We start from the raw sequence: 21,366 nt of genomic DNA on the forward strand, positions 1-21,366 counted from the left end.
AATTTATGACTTGAGGAAGAAAGGGAGTTTTGCTAAGTTATAACCATTTTGAATGTTATCAACTATTTAAGGTTAAAAATGCATTCTTTGCAGATAGAGTGATTATTTTTGATAGTGGAAAACAAGGACTGATTACAAATCAACTTTTCTTTTTTGGACAATTTTTTTTAATTTAGTTTTCGATATTTTTCTTGTTTTTAATCCACCTGCATTCAAAAGCTAACGGTAATCTAGAGAAATAGGGATCAAATTTAGAAACCTCAAGGTTATCTTAATGCCTATATTCTATTATTAATGTACATAATCATTTTGTTGTTTGTTTTTTTTTTTTTTCTAATCTGCTAGCATTCAGGAGAAATGCACTGGAATGTAAAAATTCTCCTCAAGTCACAAGCAAGAAACAATAAGATTTTCTTGATATTAATTTAGGAAGGAGAAACCATCTCTAAATAAATTTTTTATAACCAAAGAGCCAATGCTCAGTTTGATCCCCTGTCATTCCTCAGACTGAAGTGAAGCAAAAGTAGTCCCAAGTGTTCATAAGCCTGAAACAGCTTTTTGTATTCCAAGAAAAAAAAGAAAACCACTATGTGCTTTCTCCAACTTAAAACTCTGAAAAAGCAGAAAATCATCTTTCTCGTTGAGGTCAAATTGGGTAGATCCCAATCCACAGCAGGTAAACTTAAGGCATTTGGGAGCTGGGGATTTACAGATGGCCTCGAAGCCTGGTTCCCCATCAGTCTAAAATGAGCATCCTGGGTTCCAGCCTCGCCAAGAGGCTGCTTTGAAACTTCTTTGAGGGACCATGGACCTGCCAGTATCAGCCAACAGGGAGGGCAGGCCAAGGACCAGGCAGCACTTGGTGAGGACCAAATCATGTCTACTCCCCTCTTACAAGTGGGAGACGTGTCAGGGCTGGAGGTCCAGGTGTATCAAGATGGGGAGGGTATGCATCATGACACTTGGCCTGCTGGGGTCCCTGGTGGGGCGTGAGCCCCTCAGGCTGGAGAACCAAGCAGGTGGTGGTGGTGGCCACCCAGGCAGGTAGGCCCGCTGTGCCCCACGCCGGAGCTACAAGCAGGCTCCCACTGATCGAAACCCTTCCACTGTGCAGTAAATGAGCTCGCCGTGCTGTAGCTGGTGTCCGCTCAAAGAAATAAACTGAAAGCAGTAACTTCACCGGGTCCCCGCTGCCTCTGCTGCTTGCAAATCTACGTTTTATGAAGCCTGATCATTTCAGTGGATGGCCTCTTGACCCTGGTGTCCATCTATCACACAGAGCAATGTATTTGCCAACAGGAGTATCCAGTTGGACTGTCAATCATTTAATAAGCTTTTCTTCTTACACAGAGTTTATTGATTTTCTCTTTTAGCAATAGCAAGAGACTATATTGTCAGAGTAGGTGTTCTGCAGCTCTTGCATCCTTTTCCACATGTAGCCTTTGTTTTATTCCCCTCCGTACGATTTCCATCATCCTTTATTGCCACAGATACACTTTCTGTCATCTCCATGCCCCAAAGCATCTCATTTTCTTTTCACTTGTACCTTGATTAATGTCTTCATAAGTTTTGCTTTCCCCTTCTTCACTGTGGAGTAGTTGTCCTAGAAGGCTCTTTGCTATGAAAACTTCTTTTTTTTAATTGTCATTAATTTCCACTTCTCTGTTTCTCTTTGGCAGTCCCAGGTATTTTATCCTGATCTTTCTATTGATTTCTTTATTTTACAGGTTAGCATGGTTTTGTTTAATTGTTGTTAAATCGGCTGATTAAATGTTCATCTCTACCAGCTAGAATGCTATGGTTTTAATTGCCCAGAAATGTACAGTTAGGGTATAATTTGCCCTTCATTTCTGATTGTTTAATTAGGACTATTATAGGAAAGTCAATGGATTATACCATGGCCAAACTGATATAGGCTCACTAGAGACTGCAATCAAGCCTTTCAATTTTCAGTCAAATAACTCATTCTCCATCCTTTTGAAAATGCCTCACAGAGTCGTTAGTCTTATTGTCCGTTAGCCTTCTCTACTTCCTTAAAAAAATAAATCAGGGAATATTTCTGAGCTTAACCACCAGTGAGTGGCATTGCTCAACGAACAGCTTTCTCCTTTATAACTTTATAACTATATACCTGTGCCCTTGCATCCCAGGAGCAGCTACTTTCTCTGGAAAGTAAGAGAAAAAAAATACATGAGGGGTCCTGGGGGAAGGAATGTGAGCTGGGGAGGAGAGGGGAATTTTGGATTTCTTGCAATATCATTACGAGACCAGACAATTACCTGCTGAGCATCCATGGGTGATCTGCAGATTACCAGCAGAGATTGCTGGGAACCACTCATGACCTGGAGGAAAGTTTATCTCCACGAGGGCTGAGATCCTGAAGGATCCCAGAAATGCATTTGGGGATAATGCAAGGCACTGCAATTTGAACTACAGGCCACATCCCTGTCTTCTCCAAGGGTTGTTCCAGCCACACACCATTGCACTGTTCAAATTTTCACTCTTCCTTCTATAGCAAGCATATGGAGATTTTGACCATTTTTTTGAACTTTGAGTAAGGGAATCACCATCACAAAGAAGTCTAGAGGCAACACACTAGGATATTAGAATTCTCTTGTTTATTCCCAGCCGGGCTCAGCTCTCACTAAAGAGATGCATTTTGTCAAAGAAAATTATTAAAGCTTGAAACATCGTTCCATGATGCAGTCACCTTCCTTTGCAGAGCCAAGTGTGGGAGTTAATTTTTGCCAGCTTTTTGCCATAAGACTGACAACTTGAAAAAATAAGTAAATAAATAAATAAAATAACTACACCCAGTTTCAAAGAAGGTGGGGATTCTTGTTTTGCTGCAGGTGACGTCATACCCATCTTATTTTGAGCTTTTTAGCCCCATTGAGTTCAATCCTGTTGCAGATTGAAAACAGTGTGATTGTATTAGAAACCATTTGCCAGATGCAAGGGCACAGCCATAGCACAGCACGGCTGGTCTGGCTGCAAGCACTGGCTCATGGGAAGAGCAAGCACAGCTGAGCTCGCCACCTAAGTGAGGGTGAAGCTCTCTAATAGGCATGTGAAGGATGTTGTTGTTCCACTGGGGAAAGAAATAATTGTTTATGTCTGTGGAACGTGGTGAGATGGAGAGAGAGACGTGGGGGGAGGAAATGTATTTCAATTCAGAAAAAGTATTGAGTTTCAGATAGAAAAATGAACAAAGGGTTTTCTGTGCTGCTGTGCATTTTGGAAATGGGCCCAAGGCACGGCCAGCCAGACTTTTCCTGGGAAATCCTGGTGTGACCATCCTGCTAGAGGGGGAGGAGGAAAACAGGGGCCCCTTCTCCCCACACAGCCCCAGTTGGTGCACCAGCCCCTGCACAAGTCTGGATGGCTCGAACAGGGCTGCAGGGCTTGGAACTGGATTTTATCACCACTCTTTAAATCTCACCCAGTTGTGCCCATCTTGGGGTAGGCTGAGACTTAGCGTATGTATATGCAAATTATCCCACTTTAAAAAGTATCATGCCATCTTCCTCAAGCACTGCAGACGCCTTTCCTTGCCTGAGCAGCTTGTTTCCAGCCCTCAGTATTAATGTGTTTTGCCTAATTTCCTCTTCAGATATATCTGGTTTCAGCTTTCAACCATTCATCCTTCCCCACTAGATTAAAGGGCTCTTTTCTCCCTGTGAAGATTCACTGTAATCAAGACCTTTCAATCTTCTTTTTGATAAGCTAGACAAATTGTACTTTCTAAATCTCTCTCGCCGTTACGTGTCTTCTCCAGTCCTTGCCCCACTTTTGCAGTTATCTGTGCCTTTCCCAGTTTTTCATCATCCTTGGTGAAACATGGATACGACTGCACACAGCACGTGCACATCAGCCTCAGCAGTGCCAGAGAGGAAAGTGAGCTCCTGCCTCTGGCCAGCATCCCGTGTTTATCCACCCAAGGTCTCATTAGCCTTCTCAAATATAACAGGGCTTGAGGTTTCGTCTTCTTATTATTTGGCCTCTAAATCCTTCCAGGAAAAATAGCACCTAACAAGAGCAGCCATTATTTCTTCTTTCTTGGAGTTTAACTCTGTGTTTTACTGTTTTTAGGAACAGCAGACCCAGCTGGCCAAGCAACAGTGTCCTTCTCTTCACCATTTTATATGGCATCAATTCTTGTGTAAGCTCCAGATTTTATCAGCAAGATCTAATGTGGCATCTGACGATGATGAATAGTTTTAGGCCTAGGAACAATCTCTGCATCCCCCTACTAGTCACACCCCTATTTAATGATGGTGGCTTGTTGTCAAATTGTACTCGAACACAGTTTTAAACAGTTCATAATCTTTGTTTTATATGTGCTTTATTAAACCTACTTAGTGGTAATGTTATACCCTGCAATATCAAGTCAAACACCTTTTAAAGTCTTTTTTAATTGCATAAGTCAAAATTTTTTATAAGTAAACTTGAAAGCTGGGGCAGTAGGAAAATATTTGTCTACATTGCAGGCTTCGTTATTGTTGTGTTAGTTCAGCAGCTGGAGGCAATCTCCAGCCATAATAGTAGCAAGCACTGCATGTGCTTATTTACCCTGGCATCCTACCTACCTCATTAGCAGTGCAATTAAAGAGCCATTTCAACAGAGAAACTCCTCCACATCAATTCACCAAGAAAGTTATGACAGTGCTAACACTGAGAAACAAATGTAATTTGTTAATAAGCATATTTCTGTGCAAGCATAGGCATTTGTTTGGTGATGACTCCCTTATCCACATGCAGGGAGGATCTACCTATAGGAGATTTTTATTTTGACATGGAAGGGATACTTGGCAATCTCTAAGGAGCGTTCAATCCTAGCTGAAATTACGGACAGCACACTGCAAACCTGAAGATCCTCATGGCCAAAGGAGAAAGCTTTGGCTAGGAATAAGTGCGGCAGACAGGGAGGTCATCATAGAATCACAAGACAGCCCAGGTTGGTCAGAATCTCAGAAGATCATCAGGTCCAACCTTTCATGGAAAAAGGGATGTTAGGTGAGATTATCTTGCACCCTGTCCGATCACTTCTTGAAAACCACCAGTGGTGGGAACTCTACCATGTCCCTGGGGAGGTTGTTCCAGTCACTGATTGATCTCACTGTAAAAAAATAAAAGTAAATAAATCTTATATCAAGACAAAACTTCTCCCAGTGCAGCTTGTACCCTTGTCTTCTCCATATGATCGTACATAGAATCATAGACTGGTTTGGGTTGGAAGGGACATTAAGGATCACCTAGTTCCAACCCCCTGCCATGGGCAGGGACATCTCCCACCAGACCAGGTTGCCCAAAGCCCCATCCAGCCTGGCCTTGGACACCTCCAGGGATGGGGCATCCACAGCTTCTCTGGGCAGCATGTGCCAGGGCCTCACCACCCAGAAACCATTTCCCTTCACACTGCAAGCTGCCTATGAATACTTGGTGGGGCAGTGTAGATCCCTGAAAAGTGGGTGCTACAAAATCATGGCATGACAATAGGACCACCTTGTGAATCTAACCCTAAGAGTGCTCGAAGGCATGAACAGCCTCAGAGCGCTCTGGACCACTACAGTAGTGCAATGGCATGCTATGTCTACATTGACATTTAGTTATTAAGATCTTTATGACTGTTTTCACAATCGCAAATCAGAAAGGCTCCATCCAAATATCCTTTATTGAATATTTGAGTGCTACTGTGACAGTTTTCAGGAAAACTGATGAATTTTGTCTTCTCTCAGAGTCAGGAACTCCTTAGGCTATCATACAGATTCTCAAAAACTGCTGAACTGTTATGCTGAAACTTTAAAGAAAAAAAAATTGCAACCACAGGCAGGAAGAAGTCACAAAAAACTCCAACCTAGATGATTAACGTTGCGGGTATGTATAAGCAACTGCAAACAGGAGCGTGCAAAACGCTCAGCAAGGCGCAAGGCAAGCAGCACAGCACCTTGTAGAGCTGCCGTGGGGCAGAGGCTGGGAGGAGCAGTGTGGGGCTCCTCCTGTGCCCCACTGCTTCTTCCTGCTTCCCAGCTACAGGCCAACACCTCCTGATGATAAAGCACCTTTTAGGAGTCCCTCTGTTGAAAGCAGTGGTGCAGGCTGCAGCGCTAGCTGGCTTTCTGCGCAGATATAGGTGAAGTGTGTACCTATGGCATTCCCGCTGGGCTGGATGCCAGTTTTCCTGGGTTCCTTTGAAATCTGTCTCCTGTTTTATTGCAGCGCTTCAGACTATCAACTCTTTCTTCTTCACCCTTTCCGGCTGAAGCAAGGGCTTTTCTCCCTTCACATCTACCAGTGGCGTGGCTGCTGTGGGCTGCAAGAAGGCTGGCGGTGGTCAACCTTTTCCTAAGGACTTTTGGCTTTTGGGGGACCCAGTTCGAACTGGCTTTCAGAAAGAGAACATCCAACAGAACCAATTCCAATCTCAAAGCACCCAATATCTATAGTTACATTTCGGAAGCCTGGCCTCAGCGTTCAGTGGTGGAGAGGGGCAAGGAGTAGCTCTTCAGTCCTTCATGAGCATCCACAAAGAGCCAAGACAGCCCCTGGGGCCAGTGTGTCTGTCTTTTTGCCTGCCCAGCTGGGCTGGAATGACCTTTATTGCACTCCAATGTCCCACTTTTTATAAATAACTCAAAATTCACTGCATGGGGCAAACTTAAACTAGGCCTTTCACCCTCTGATGTGAGGCGTAGGAATGGCTGCTTTGAATTAGGCCCTTTGGTGTGCAGCCACTGTCTGTGTGAAGAATGACATTTTCCTTCCATCTTATATACACAGATGATACTTTGGTTATGGTTTCTCTGAATGTTTTATATTACAATTTTGCCTTTGACACATGCACCTTTTAGAAGTCACCTCAATCTAATTAGGCCTCTTTTTCTCCTGAGGAGATGAGGGACTGCACTAACTGTGTCCGAATTGCAGAGCTGGCCACCCCTGTGCCACATGCAAGCCAAGCTGGATGAGTGGTGGGGAAGAGGAGCACGGAGGCAGTTCTCAGCCATTGCTGTATATTTTACTCCTTGCAGCGGCAGTATATGAAATTGCTACTTGCAGAGACTGCCCCTGAAAAATGCAGGTGCAAGGGTGCCAGGCAGGAGCAGGGGAGCTGTGACACCAGCTGGCTGCCAGCTCATCAGGCTCAGCACTCATTCCTGCCTGCGCCAGCCTGCAATTTCAGGCGAGCATAGCTGCTCATCCCAGGGTTGAATTTAGGTTGCCACTTATCTTTGAACATTTTTAATGATTGCCTACCATGTTTGCTAATGATAAATGCTCAACGTGGAGGGAATTTTCAGGCACGATATTGCTGCGAGCGGCTGGGGCTGAGTAGTGCTGGCAGTTCCCAGAACCTGCTGAAGAAAGCAGGAGGGAGACAGTAGTCCCCAGAAACACAAGGCTTTGGATGGGACACCGAGAGACCCGTGCTCAGATGGTTCAAAGAAAGTGCTCATCATCTGCAGCAGTGCCCTCCGTTGGCTGTGCAGGTCAGAGGAGAATGACTACGGCACTAGCATCAGCTGGAAGACATCTTTTCTTATGGACAGGGTGGAAACTCTCTTGAACTTAATTACAATGGCTCTACTATTAAACTTACACATGGCATTTATCCAATACTTATCTAAATGATTTTATTCTAGTCCCGCATAACTGTTATTCCTGATTTATACCGGTCCGAGACCTGAATCTCAACCCTTATCTAGTGTGCTGCACAGTAATTTGTCCTAGAATAGCCTGGTTTTGCAAGTGGACATTGTAATGAGAGCTGTTCCCTGTATAATAATTTTGCTTCAGAAACTGATTACTCATGATTCCTATCAGATCTGAATTGCAGATATCTGGGGGAATATAGCACCAGGATATTTTAGATCTAAATTGCCCTACTATCTGTTCTACTGCATCTCTTCTAAAGCAGATTTTATGTTATAAATTACTTTATAGATTTGTAAGGCATGGCATAGAATCATTATATACCCTGTAAGTGCTTTAAAATTAATTTGTTCTTGAATGTGTCCATGTATGAATGAATTTGACATAAGCCTTTCAATTTTATGCTCTGCTACAGAAAGTGTACAAAGTAAAAACTGTAAATCAACCTCCACACTTGCTGAAATGACTGCTCAGCTATGAAAAGAGTCTACCCAATATTTAAAGAAGATTTAGATACAAAAATAATAATGTGTGCAAGAGAGCTGCCATACGGCTTTGGAACTTTCCAACCTAAAAATGGTGAGATTTGTGACATGGCATCTACGTGCAGATCCTTCAGGTTTGGGCTGGCTCGCAGAGTGGCAAAGATCATGGGAATACAGTTGAGACCATGATGTCTTGACCACTGTGTTGGTGGAGCTGAAATATTCACCAGCAGCCCTCCTGTGTGTGCAGGTATACCTCATGGGCATGGGATGTCACAGAAAGTGGTGTTTTAGATGCACGTGATGTTTAGAGGCATTGAACAGCGTTTAGCAGCATCAGCAGTTCTAATATTTACTTTTATTAATTAAAAGCATCACTGGGGGTCATAACACAATTATTTATGTATTTGGGTCAAATTCAGCAATAGCTGTATCTGAGAAATAATTTCAACCTCTGTGGTTGATTCCCTCTTCCCTGCCAGGTGTACTGGTGATGGTGCAGGATGTGTGGCTCCAGCCTGCCCCATCCCCAGAAGAGAGGAGCCACCACTGCCCAACCTATAGGAGAGCCACAGCTTGTCCGTCATGCTGCCAGGAAATATGGGGGAAAGTGCCTGAAATTTCTTCTTTTAATGTGGTTTAATAGGGTGTAAAGGGCCTCAGTGGTCATTGCCAACAGGCACAAACCCAGCAGTGCTGTACCCAACCGGAGGCTGCAGCAGGCTGTAGAGTCACTCCAGCACGTGCACCTTCCCTCGTGACTTCTGCACATTTGCACAGTTGGCATAAAAAGTGAAATACCCACCGCAGGAGAGCTGGAGAACATCTTATTCCAGGTGACCTCTGGCTGGATTTGGAGAAATCTCTGGTAAAAGAAAGCTTTGCCTCAAATCCCCGCGCCTAGCAGAGTGTGGTTTTGACCTCAGTGAATGTCCTTTCCTTTGAGGACTAGGTCAGGGAAGAAAGGCTGCCTTCTGACTCTTCTGCTTCGTGGTGCCAGGCTTTATTCCTATACTTTTATAACTCATCCCTCAAGTCTTGTATTTAGGTGATCTGAAATTTTTAGGATTTCATTTCAGAAAGTTGATAGAAAGCTTCCCTTTTTTCCTGGTTCTGCTGCTGAACCAAAAATAAAATCAATGGCTGCTACAGTTCCAGCAGAGAGATCCTGCACTCACGCTGCAGTGAGTGATACGGGGAGTCTGGGGAGACCTGAGACAAAAGCAACAACTTAAAAGGGAAAGAAACTAAAAGGGACCTGGCCCAACTGCCATAGAGATAAATATTGAAATTCCTGTTGACTGTAGTGATTCAGCAAAGAGATCTTTGTTCTTAATATCACAGGTGAGTTTACTACGTAAGGATAAAACATGTGCCTCAGAAGCAAAACCAAAACATTTGATGGGGGAAAGAACTTCAAGAACAGATTTTTAAAAAATCATACAATGACTATAGCAACACAAAGGGATGAAAAGTGAAGTTGTGTTTAAACACAACAGTTAAAGAGCTGCTTAAACAAAAGTATTACTAATACCCAACTCTTTTTTTTAAAAAAAGCAGCTTTTTAGGCAGGCAATTATCATTATTCCTAATTATCCTTGTATACAAGTTATATTACTACTGCTATTCATGAATACCTGCATGAAAAGGTTTGGTTTTTTTTTAGGTGTGGTTTGTTTTTTTTCCAAAGTCAATAGAGAAACCTTTTCTTCAAATGTTTATGTTAAAAACATGGCAGAACTACTATTACCCTTGCCACTCAGCCTTGCTAGAAACCTCCCCGGGGTAGCTCCAGGATGCCGGCAGGCGCTCAGAGCCTCACACTCCAGTTCGTGCTTTGCTGACAGCTACGTGCTGCCTGCTCTGATGCAGAAACCAAGTCAGGGCTCTTTCTGTCCATCCCTCTGCCAAGCAGTGTGTGAGGAGAAAAATGCCTTCTCCTCCTCTCTCCAGGCTCCAGCAATGAAGCTTGGCCTGGCTTTAGAGTGCAGGTCTCCATCCAGCAAAGCTTTTAAACATGTGATTAATCCATTCCCATTTAGTGAAGTGCAGACACAGCTAAATTTTGTCAAGTGTGACCCAGGAGTATATTCCAATTAAGGCATTTTGGTAAGTGCTTTGGTGATTAGGGATGGGCAGCTGATATGGGACCACAGAAGAGCAGCAGGGAAGGGGAGACAAGCATCCAGTGGCATTGAGGCAGAGGGGGTTAAGAGGGCTGAGAGTCAGCCTGTGACTCCAAAAAAAACACTTCTATTTCAGTGCTTTTGATGGCTCCAGTGGCACCTTCTCCACGTGACTTCACTTCTCTGAGCCATTAGAACAGAGTTAATAACAGTGACCCCCTTAACAATGCCTCCCTGAGATTTACCCAAAGAGCACATTGTGGAAGCCGAGCATTAATGAACTTCGGTGAAATTACCTGGCTTTGGTAGTCATGTCCATTATCTCTCTCAAAGCTGTTTGAAGTCCTCATTTCTGACATTGGAAACACAACTAGGAACTCTCTGGTGTCTTCCAATGCTTCACAGTCGGGATCTGCCCCACCAGGGAAAGGATGTGAAAGGAGATGTGAGTGAGGGTGAAATGCTCAGCACAAGGGCTTAGATTAACCCTCCAAACATCACAAGAAGATTTATGGGCAGCCAAGACAAAGCACAGCTCTTCAACTAGCAGCAGGCTGCACATCACATTCATGTGACCCAGCATCAGCAATACCCACAGCAAAAATGCCAGATTTGGGGCAAGTTGTTTTAAAGAATAAAGACAACAGCATGGATGGGAAGGAGGATGAGAAACAAATGAACAGGATAAATAACAACCTGTTTCCAACTGTGGAAAGATCACGGTGGAGGAGGTGCAAGAGGAAGAGATGAGAGGACAGTGCCTCTGTTGGAATGGGGAAATGGAGAGGGAGGAGAGCTGGGCTCAGTCAGAGAGGTGCCGGGGAGAGGGCTGTGTGTGGGAAAGGAAATGTTTCACTGGAGACAGAGGGAGGTGACGAAGGAAAAAGGGGTAAGATTTCATTTTTCTGAAATTACAGAATATATAATGGCTGCAACTGTTCTTAAAGCTGAATTTAAAGGGAAGATGTTTATGGAAATTAAAAGAATTCATGATAATTATCAAGAAAAGAAATGAGAGAGTATAAAAAATAAGGCTGTTGATCAAATCTGAAGCTACGAACAAGTAGTATTATTCTGTTAGGACCAAAGGGCCTCATCCCACTGCCAGATGATGTGAGCTTCTTTTGAGATCAGCTGAAAAGCCTGACACTCAGCACCACGCAGGGCTGAGCCAAATAGAGCAGGGCACTAATTCCCAAATTACGCGCCCAGAGTACTCCCTGATAACCAGGCAGCCTGACACCACGACTGCTACCTGCCTGTGGTATGTGGGCTGGTAATTCACTGGTAGGTTGGTAAAAATGACTCTGATGACCTCCATTTGGAAACCTGTCCTCTGCAAAATGCTTCAAAGGAAAGATTCATCGTAGGAAATGTGCATAACCAAAAAGTACTGAAGACTTTATTGTTCAAGAAAAATGTATGAATTGCTGTCATCTAAAATAAGCAGCTAGTGCGGTTTGATGTATGGCAGAAACTTGCTGGATGTTACAAAAATAGCCCCTTGTATTAATCTGACAGGTCTGGCCCCCACAGAGGTCTACAAAGCCTTAGCACTAGCTAATGCCTTCTGATGATGCCTTGCTGAGTCACTACATCACCAGCTCCTGACATAAAGTCTTTGTCTAAATATACACTATGCGCTTCTCTAATTGCTGTTATGTGTAAAATAGGGCATGCGAGGATGATACAGGTTTCAGTGGCTGAACTGTGATATTTAATTATAAGCAATGAAATCTCAGCCTCATAAAGATTGCTTCCATTAGTGATCCAACAAGGCTTCTAATGTCTTACTGCAAGATGTCTGTGGCTTTAACTCACTCAAATCTTTCCTTTTCCATCAATAATGGAATTTCATCTTAAGAAACGAATTAAACAAATACTTTTTATACCAAATATGCTTAACCTAAAGCTTTCTCCCTACTATTTCATAAATGCTTTGAGATTATAGAGGCTCAGCCAGCTTAGTAAAGATGAATTGCATGTGATCCTGAGAATACAACCATTGCATTAGTTATTCTTCCTTTCAGTTGTGTTAGGCTTTTTGTAAATAATCAGCATGTTTAATCAATGGAGACTAATTAAGAAGACATATCAGGGCAAGTTTTACTGTCGTATTAAAACCTGTTCATTGCCGTAGGCAAGACATCATCAGTATTCCTAGATGCAAATTATTACCTGTGATGCACATCATGGAGAATTTTACTGTAACCATTAACAAAGTAAGAAGAATTTTTTCACTGGATACAAACAGCAATACCCAGGTTTACAACTGCATAACCAAATGCAAAATTTACCCTTGTATATGATATTTGAGAAGAAGGAGATTATGACAAAATTGATTATTTCTTCCTCCAGCTCTAAATTCAAGGATCCCAAAAGACAAATGATTCTCTTTAGGTTTGCTCTAGAGCAAGACTGCTTTACACACCTTCAAATAAAAAGTCAAGTGCTAACATCAGTTATGCCACTGTAAATATGGACTTTCTTTGGTGACTTTAATAGATTTTTCCTAAATTCACAATATTAACAAAACATTCACCATTGTCCCAAACTGCTGGTTTATATGCCAAATAATAGGGTAGAATAAATGCCACTTAGGGCCAGATCTGGCTACTTTATTCACACAAACAACTGCATTGATTTAAATAGGATCAATCAAGTCAGCAGGATTCTCCCAGGTGATGTCTGCATTAGCAAGAGGAGCGGCGCTGCAGGGCGAAGCAGCCTGTGCTCAGGGCCCAGAACCCTCACCGGCAGCGTGGTACAGAGAGGTCGTTATTTCAGCTGAGCTCCTGCTTGGCCCCATGGCTGCCAATTATTGGCTGGCACAAGCACAGTCAATGGGAAATTCACCTCAGAAATGTTCTCCTGATCCCAGCCAAAACATGAGTGCAGGCACATCCCTGGGTGGCCCCGAGCCTGGCAGTATTGCGTGTGTGTTGCAAGGGCTTACCTAGGAAAAGCAGTTGGGGACCAGTATTCCCAGTTCACCACCAACTGGCGGGTTGTTCCCATGACTGGACTTGCTCAGGAGGTAGTCAACAGCTGTATACACTTAACCTGCTTAAAAGCCTGTACTCTATGTGTATTTTGGGGTGCAGACTGATGCAGAAAGTAAGGCTTAGTGAGAGGTACATGCCTCGCTGAAAGATGCCAAGAAGGCACCAAAGGGAGGACAAGAGTTCTACATCTGAGCAAAGAAAAACATTATTAAGCAGTGAAGGACCAGAAATGATTCTTCCTATGGCTAGGTGATGCTTATGTACACATGGAAGGGAAACAGTCCTAATTAAAAGGTTGTCAGGAGCATCTCCTGCTGAGAGAAGTTGTCTGGGGCTGGGAGTCCCCCAGGAGACTTGAAGGGGGAAACTGGCTCCACTTGCATATGTTTTGCTCTAACTGGGTGATAACTAAGCCTTCATCTCCACAGGGATGGCAATCCTCAACCAAGGCTCATGGGACAGGCAATAAGTGCCTGAGCTCCCCTGGGCCTTCTTCACAGCATCTTTGGGGTGGGATTGCACGTCCCTTGGTGGCTGCACAGCCAGCGTGTCCCGGGGGCAGGAACAGGAGCAGGAATGTCCCCAGGTACCCTGGGGAAAGCTTGTGTGTCTGAGGAAAGGCAGAGTACGGGGAGGAGAGGAGTTTTCATCAGTGCATGCTTCAACAGGGTCTTTGGTTTTCCTAGGACTTCTCCGAGGTGTGCCAAAATTGTTGTAATGCTGCTGACTTGTAACGATTGCCCCCCAGTCTGCACCAAACAGCCCTGGCTCCACCTGACCGGGATGTGCCAGAGGGAGGCAGGCAGCAAAGTGCAATTATATCCCTACAAATGCCTAACAGTTGGTCTTGAAATGCAGAAGGTGCAAACTAAAATAGGGGGAAAACTAAATTGCTGTCAATATCACTTATTGGCCAAGGTATTTTACCTCACTTTTGTTGTCCCAGCATTATAGAGAAGATAGCTGCTTTGCTTTATACATCAGTACTCAGCCAATGTGCATGTCCTTCAACATCTCTGTTCCATCTTTCGTTGCCTAAATAAAGGTAGGAGGCAAGCCAGCTCCTTCTTTCAGGAGACTGTCCAGTGCCAGTGCACATGTAGTCACAGCTTCCAAGAAGGAAAGACAGAAATACAGCAATTTATTTTTTTTTAATCTTACCGCTTACTGTGCAGCTTTAGAAAAGTTAATATTTTGATTGGTTTCACCAGGAACATGTCAGTAGTTTAATCAATGCAATTAGATACTTCCAGCTACTGTGTCTAATTTTACCGGTGCATCTTACATTTCTTCTACATTAGTCCCAGCAAGAAAATATGTCTGATGCTATTTTGGCTACTTGTGGTTTATACGTCAACTTCACTTCTGAATTCTTAAATTATTTTCCAAACAGTTTTTAGGTGATAGTGGAACCATTGATCTGTATTCTTAGTTAAGAAATGATTGCTTTAAGATACAAATTCTATTTTAGCATCTCCTTTGAGGCTTTCCTTGAGCAGCAGAAGTTTAGCCCAATTGATTGCTCTGCCGCTCCCACAGGAGAGACTCTTTTCCTTCTTCCATGCTTGTTACAGATTTTCAGCTGTTCAACAGTGTCATATTTAGATGTGCAAGCACACATTTTTCTCTTGATATAAATCCTTCAGCTTCTGGGTGACCTTTTATACCTTTCCTGATCAGACACAAAAGGTTTATGCGCTTACGTAAAGTACCATAAACTCACAATAAATTGTCTGAGTAGGTGATAGAAGATACAGTCCTCTGAGGTCTGAAGTATCTTCAGGTTCCCCTGGGCTTCCTTGGGGCACCAAAGGTGTAGGATCTCACCAGAGCAGACTTCCATGGGTGCATAATTAAAAACATAAACCACAGCCGCCCTTCAGATCTAAGCAATTAGGACGTCTTGTGCATATAAGGATTTGGTAGCCTGGGTTCTTTCAGATGGTACCAATGTTTTTGGAAGTATGATCAAAAATCATGAGCAATGTATCACCAAGATTCGGATATAGTATTTTATTACTCTTATATCTCATCTAGAAGAAATACTTCTGTAGATCTTTATTTACTGAGATGGTAACTGACACGGTTTTATTTTTAATCTAAATCATTGTTCTGATTTGTGCATTTTTATTATTATTTTACACCTTTATTCAAATATTTTTGAAGAAGCAGGGTTAACGTAGTGCTTAAAGTTGTCCACTGATCAAAAGATGTTACCAAGATTTTTGATTCTGTAATGACAGATTTAAAAAAAAAAAAAAAAAAGGCAAGACTTTTTTAGATTACTTTGCTTTTTTACGTATTTATTTATGTTCTGTCACTATTTGTTCTCTGTTAATCCTAGTTTTTTCATCCACCTCCTTAATAACCCACTGAATCACTCCTGGCTTTCAGAAAGTTCCCTGTCTGGATAAACTGAGACAGAAATCCAAACAATTCACACTCTCTACACTGTAGCAAATAATGAGATTGATTATAAATTATACTACAATGTGTGAAATCTCATTTGATTATACCTTAACTATTCTGTTTTTCCCTCCCTACCTCACAGATGATGGAAATGCTTAAAACAAGTTAAGGTAGTGTGACACAGACTAATGTAAGTGTGAGCATGGCATCCAGGGGACAAGCTGTGAAGTGTTTGCGCGCTTCTGCCAAAATACATTGCATGGCTTTCTGCTGTTGTCTTGTGTTTCTGATGTTAGGCAGCATGTTCAGCAACATGTAAGTGTTCCATTTGATTTTTATATTCCCAGCTTTGGTTTTGTACAGTCTTAATAATTTGCCTTTTTCAGTAGCTTGTGGCAACTGCTTAGTGGCAAATCTGCAAGCTATGTATGTTATTTTGAGTAGCATTAAGAAGCCCCTACAAGGATCAGGGCTGCATTGGATATGGCTCCTCAGAAACCTGCTGTAGAATTATTTAAGTCTGAAATTCAAATGGATCAGAAACAGTATCGACACTTCTCCTGTGCTTGTTGCTAAAAAGCAGCAGCTCCCCGTTTGCCTTTTCCAAAATTTAAGCCTGATACTTGTGCATCTGGCTGCTGCGTACAGCTCTGCTATGCACATCTGGGCCTTCGCCATGTGAATGCCTTGTCACCACTCTTCTGTTGTACAACATCTTACTTCATGTGACAGATGCCATGTTGGAATTAAAAATGCTATGTTTTCACAGTACTCTGTTAAAAAAAGACTACTATGAACAAAGAGAAATTATGGGTGCCCCATCCCTGGAAGTGCTCAAGGCCAGGCTGGGTGGGGCTTTGGGCAACCTGGTCTGGTGGGAGGTGTCCCTGCCCATGGCAGGGGGTTGGAACTGGGTGGTCTTTAAGGTCCCTTCCAACCCAAACCACGCTGTGATTCTGTGATTCTAAAGATGATATGATCCTGTGTTTACATATTTATTTAATCTTACTGTTTATAACATTTATGAATGTGACACCAATCACAGTATCTTGAAACATATTTATCCACATGGGTGTCCTGGTGCTGTCTGATATTGAGAGGAAGAGCTCAGTTATTCCCTGCCTGGGTTTCTGTTTGCCTGGGATTGCCACTCGTGTTTTAAGTGCACCATATTTTTTTATCACGATCAAACATTGACAAGGTTGCCCCGCAAGGTAGCGTCATCTCACTCCTGGAGATTCTCAGAACTTGACTGGACATGGCCCTGAGCAACCTGCTCTAGTTGGATCTTCTCCGAACAGGAGATTGGACTGGATTGTCCTCCAGAAGTCCTTTCCTACTTAAATTTTTCAATGATTCTACAATTGCATGACTGCGTTGGTGAAGAGTAGAGTAAAGCTACCAAAATAATTTTCACTGTGCTTTAAGTTATCATTTGAAGCCAGATCACCAGAGGTCAATGCACCAGTCACTGTTCCACTTTTCTGAATAATAAAATGCTAGTTTTTACTTTCAGTATAACCACTTCAGATACTTGCAACCAAGCTACACATAAAAATATTTGTTGTGTTTTCTTATCATGCCACAAAAACATCACTCTGTTGTACGCTATACATGTAATATGTATGGAGTTACAGCAGCTGTTGTGTGGGAGCAGAATGACTTATCAGAAGCATATCTACTTGCAAGTTATTGGAGCTATGCCAACTGACACTGACAGCTGTCTACGTGATGTTTTTACAGTTTTTCTCAATTTTGTCATGTAAGATCCTTACCTCTGTTCTTTAAGACACTAATGATTAATGCCAGAGCTGAGAAAATCCACCTGGTGAGCAAGGTCACCTTCTCTATTGTCAGTAACAAAGGAAAACACCAGGCTAACAAGGCTAAGGAAGTCCTAATTAACATCAGTGGTGAACTAAAAGCTAGGGGAAAATAGAGCAGGCAAATTAAGACTCTACAGAGTTAAAATTATTTTTCGAAACCATTGCAAAAGAAGCCTAGAAGCTGTATTTTCAAATACGGTTAATGCTGGGGATGGGTTGCAGAAAAGCAAGGAATCAATAGCAGTTTTGTGATTTCAGTGCCTCCCTCTCCCAGGTGAGCTCCTGCAAGCAGTCAGAGTCTCTGAGACTCAGCCGAGGCCCCGAGGCAGGAGTGCTGTAAACCCTTGTTACTACCTGCCGAAAAGTCACCATGATCCTTCTTCAGTTCTTCAAGTCTTGCTGCACTGTGCCACAATGACAGGAAATAGTCCATCCTCCTTAAAGCACCTAGTTAAGCATCTTTGCTCTCATTTTCTTCTCTAATCTATTCTTGGTCCAAACTTCAGATTACCCAAACTGGGCTAATTCCCCCCGGTTGCCACCTCCCTCCTCTCATCTCTGAGAGCTAAGCACAGAAACAATTCCCTAAAGGTACTGTGAGCTACCACTGTTGGGGAGACTTTAGGACAAATCAGTCAAACTCGGCAGAGGTGACATTAGTGCAATTAGACTGCCTTGGGACAAGGAGCAGTCTGCGTGACCTCCTTAAGTCCTCTCCTGCTGCGTTTTTGCATGATCCTGTTATTTTAAATGATGTTAACAACTGCAGCCACAAAATTTAATCACCATTTTAAATGGTGTGCACATTAAGTGCCTGACACCAGGACACAAATTCATCAGTAGGAGAGGGCAGACCTGCAGAACCGCCACAGGCTGTTGGATGTCACCGTCTCACCTGCGTGCATTCACACATGGGTGCAAGTCCACCACACACTGTTTCTGCCTCTCAGCATGAAAAAAGGACAATGCCACATAGCCAGCCAGCTTCAGCAGTTTCCACAGAGCCAGCCATCATGTCCAAAGGCCATCTGCTGAGCCTTTCTGCAAAGCCATTAATTTGTTAATTACTGTTCTTGAGAACAAGGAGTATAAGCTATCTGCACATAGTGCCTGGGTGAAAACCTTGGGGTAAACAGGCTTATAGTGACCAGTGTATCTCCCTTTTTTTGGTGTTTTCAGCTTAGAATTCCCAAGTCCCACTGGGTTGTGCTCTCTGCAAACCTGGTTGTCTTGGCTGGTTTCTTCTTCAAGCATCAGAAAGTCCATCCTTCACCAAGTGCTCAACACAGCCACCTTCTCCAGTTATATCATTCTGAGCAAATGACAGGAGTAGATTTTCTTTATTGCCTACAGCACAGTTTTACCCCTCACATGAAGGCTAGCTCCTCAAAAAGTTATTCCCAGACTTCCATCGTCGATCAGAATGGCCCCACAAAATTTCATTCAACCTTTAGCCATAGGCAGCTCTGACCATGTCAGATTAGGACCATGTCTGGTTTTCAGAAGCCCCCTCATGTGGCTTCTCTCCACAGTCTTTCAGTAACACTAACACATGTCTTGGGATTTCTCACAACACTTCCCAGGCTTCCCAGGCAGGGTCACATCTCCTCGCAGTTAATCTGTCAACACCACTGCTGCCTTCCAGCAACACTGAGCAATAGCCAGTGCTCTCCAAAATGATCAGGCTGCCCTGCTCTCTTCCTACTGCTTGGTTTCCTCTGTTCCATGTGCTTAGATATTCTCTGCAGCATGGAGCTAGGCTTGCCCCAAGCAGGTTATTTCTTGTGTCATGCCCTAACCCTGGCAGTCCTTTCCTAGTTGATATTTATGCTGGTCGCTGCCAGCAAGGTCTCCTGTCCCCACAAGGTCTTCTGTCCCAAAATTTCCACTTTACCCATCCTGTCATGTTCACTCAAGCTGCTCCTGCCATGCCACCTTTGGAGCTCTGGGATCCATCCATAAAAACAAAAACAAAACAAAACAAAACAAAAAGTAACACACCATGCCCTGATCTGCCATTTTCAGCCATGTGCTGCACCCTTCAGCATTGTTAGTTTTGTATGAGCTCAAAGTCTTATTACTCAGGGAGTAAACAAGAGTACATGAGTACTGCTGGAACAGTGCACAGGCACAGCTCCCCTTTTTCTGATGCTCATATTCCTCACAATTTAAAAGAATGCTGCTTTTTAACTGGAAGCAAAACTAGGCTCTACGCATTCGTTTTTGAAAGCTGTTGCGCCTAAAGCAAGCAGCGCAGCCCTGGACAGTGCCTGTAGCATATTAATATGGCTTCAAGGGACCTGAAAGAGCTTTACACAAATGGGGATGAGAGCAAGGCTGGACACAGCCCAGCAAAGCACATTCTTTCCTGGAAGGGCGTAAGGAGCCCTAGCGAATTCAGCAGGATGATCCATGGGCTGAGAGTTGTGCTCCCAACTAAGTGGTTTGCTGGCTGAGCGCCACAGACCAGCTTGCTCCCAAAAGCCCATGGGACAGCTGGGAAAGCAAAATCTGCCCAGTGGAATACCAACACCTCCCTTGCCCAAAGGCTTATCCTGCTTCCTGATGTGTGTACATTGCAGGGTCTTTATCAATGACGGTGTAAAGCTCAGCTGACCTCAAACCTTCCTTCCCACAGCAGAGCAAATGTATAATTAGATCTGCCCAACCTTTCTGCATCATTAATCCCCAAAATACCAACCTTTTCCTATGGCCAATGGCCACAAGACAGACCATTATGATCTGAAGCAGGGCAAAGATCTTGGTGTAGTTCATAGACAGGGGCAGGGCCCTGTCCCACACTCACCATGGAAGAAGCTTGGCTGGTCAACCTGACGTGGTCTGGCTGTACTAGTGTCTGCAGCCCCAAAGCCTGTCCTGCCACGGGGTCTCCTATGTCAGGTGGACACTGCCAGTCCTGCTGGAACCATGGTTCATGGGAACCAGGGCTGAAACACTCACCATATGTGGCCAAATGACAGAAGTTATCTGCTGTCACAGGGGTTGCATTTGCTGTGTATCGTTGGCTTGAAAACCCCTCCTTCCTAATAGTGAGTGATGTCCCCTCTCTGCATTGAGACTACCCAAAGAATTTGACAGGCCAGAGGCAAAGAAACCTTGACAGAGCATTAGCATCTTATCAAGCTGGCAATATATTAACCTGGCAAGTTATTATACATGAGGTAAGCTACAAGTGGATAATACTGTTGTACACACTGCTTTACCTGTCTTCCTGACAAATGGCTATTTTGAATTTCCTAGCTGTACAGTGGGCTCATCTTTAAGAGCTTTTTTTTAATCTTAAAATATATATTTCCTTTTGTAGCCTTAATGGCAATCATGCTAGCACCGTGAGACCTGAAGTGCTCCTCTTCTTAATCACAGCACTTTTAGAAGAAAATGATCCTCTGAAAGACTAGAAACAGAAACTCTATACTTCTGCCGATGGAACAAGGTGTTCTTTTCCCTTTCCAGACTTCTCTTCCATATCAAAATGTCCACTGGAAACCACACTTTCTGCTGTCGAGAACCATCTTCAACAGACTTGGAGTGGTGTAAATTGTAATTAAAGTAAATAAATTATTCCCACCTCTAACCTCTGTGATGCATCTACAAAAATTGCAGAATGCAAGGATATTCCCTGCTCGATGAGATCTATCGGTGAATTTGGTCCTTGCTAGGTGGAAACGTGGATGAAGGCAAGGAGAAAGTATACCTCTGTAGCTCCTCCCTTCATCAACCAGTGAGAAAAGGCAGCACTTTTTTTTTTTTTCATTTTGATATTGGCACCAGACACACAGAGCACCACCATCTGAATGCCAAAGAAATGCAGAAAAAAGTAATTTCACTGAAATGAAGACAT

The 21,366-nt window shown here is 43.3% G+C and overlaps 1 protein-coding gene across 1 annotated transcript in view; it reads left to right on the top strand.

The window, feature by feature from the left end:
- Positions 1-20,932, top strand: part of LHFPL3 (LHFPL tetraspan subfamily member 3) — a 224,239-nt gene extending 203,307 nt beyond the window's left edge. Inside the window, exons 3-4 of the mRNA XM_035549575.1 lie at positions 15,821-15,868; positions 20,830-20,932. Coding sequence (XP_035405468.1) covers positions 15,821-15,837 — 17 coding nt within the window. The 3' untranslated portion in view covers positions 15,838-15,868; positions 20,830-20,932. The remainder of the gene's footprint in view (positions 1-15,820; positions 15,869-20,829) is intronic.
- Positions 20,933-21,366: the final 434 nt, after the last annotated feature.

The sequence above is a fragment of the Cygnus atratus genome, chromosome 1 (genome assembly GCF_013377495.2).
Source record: "Cygnus atratus isolate AKBS03 ecotype Queensland, Australia chromosome 1, CAtr_DNAZoo_HiC_assembly, whole genome shotgun sequence".
Lineage (NCBI taxonomy): Eukaryota > Metazoa > Chordata > Aves > Anseriformes > Anatidae > Cygnus > Cygnus atratus.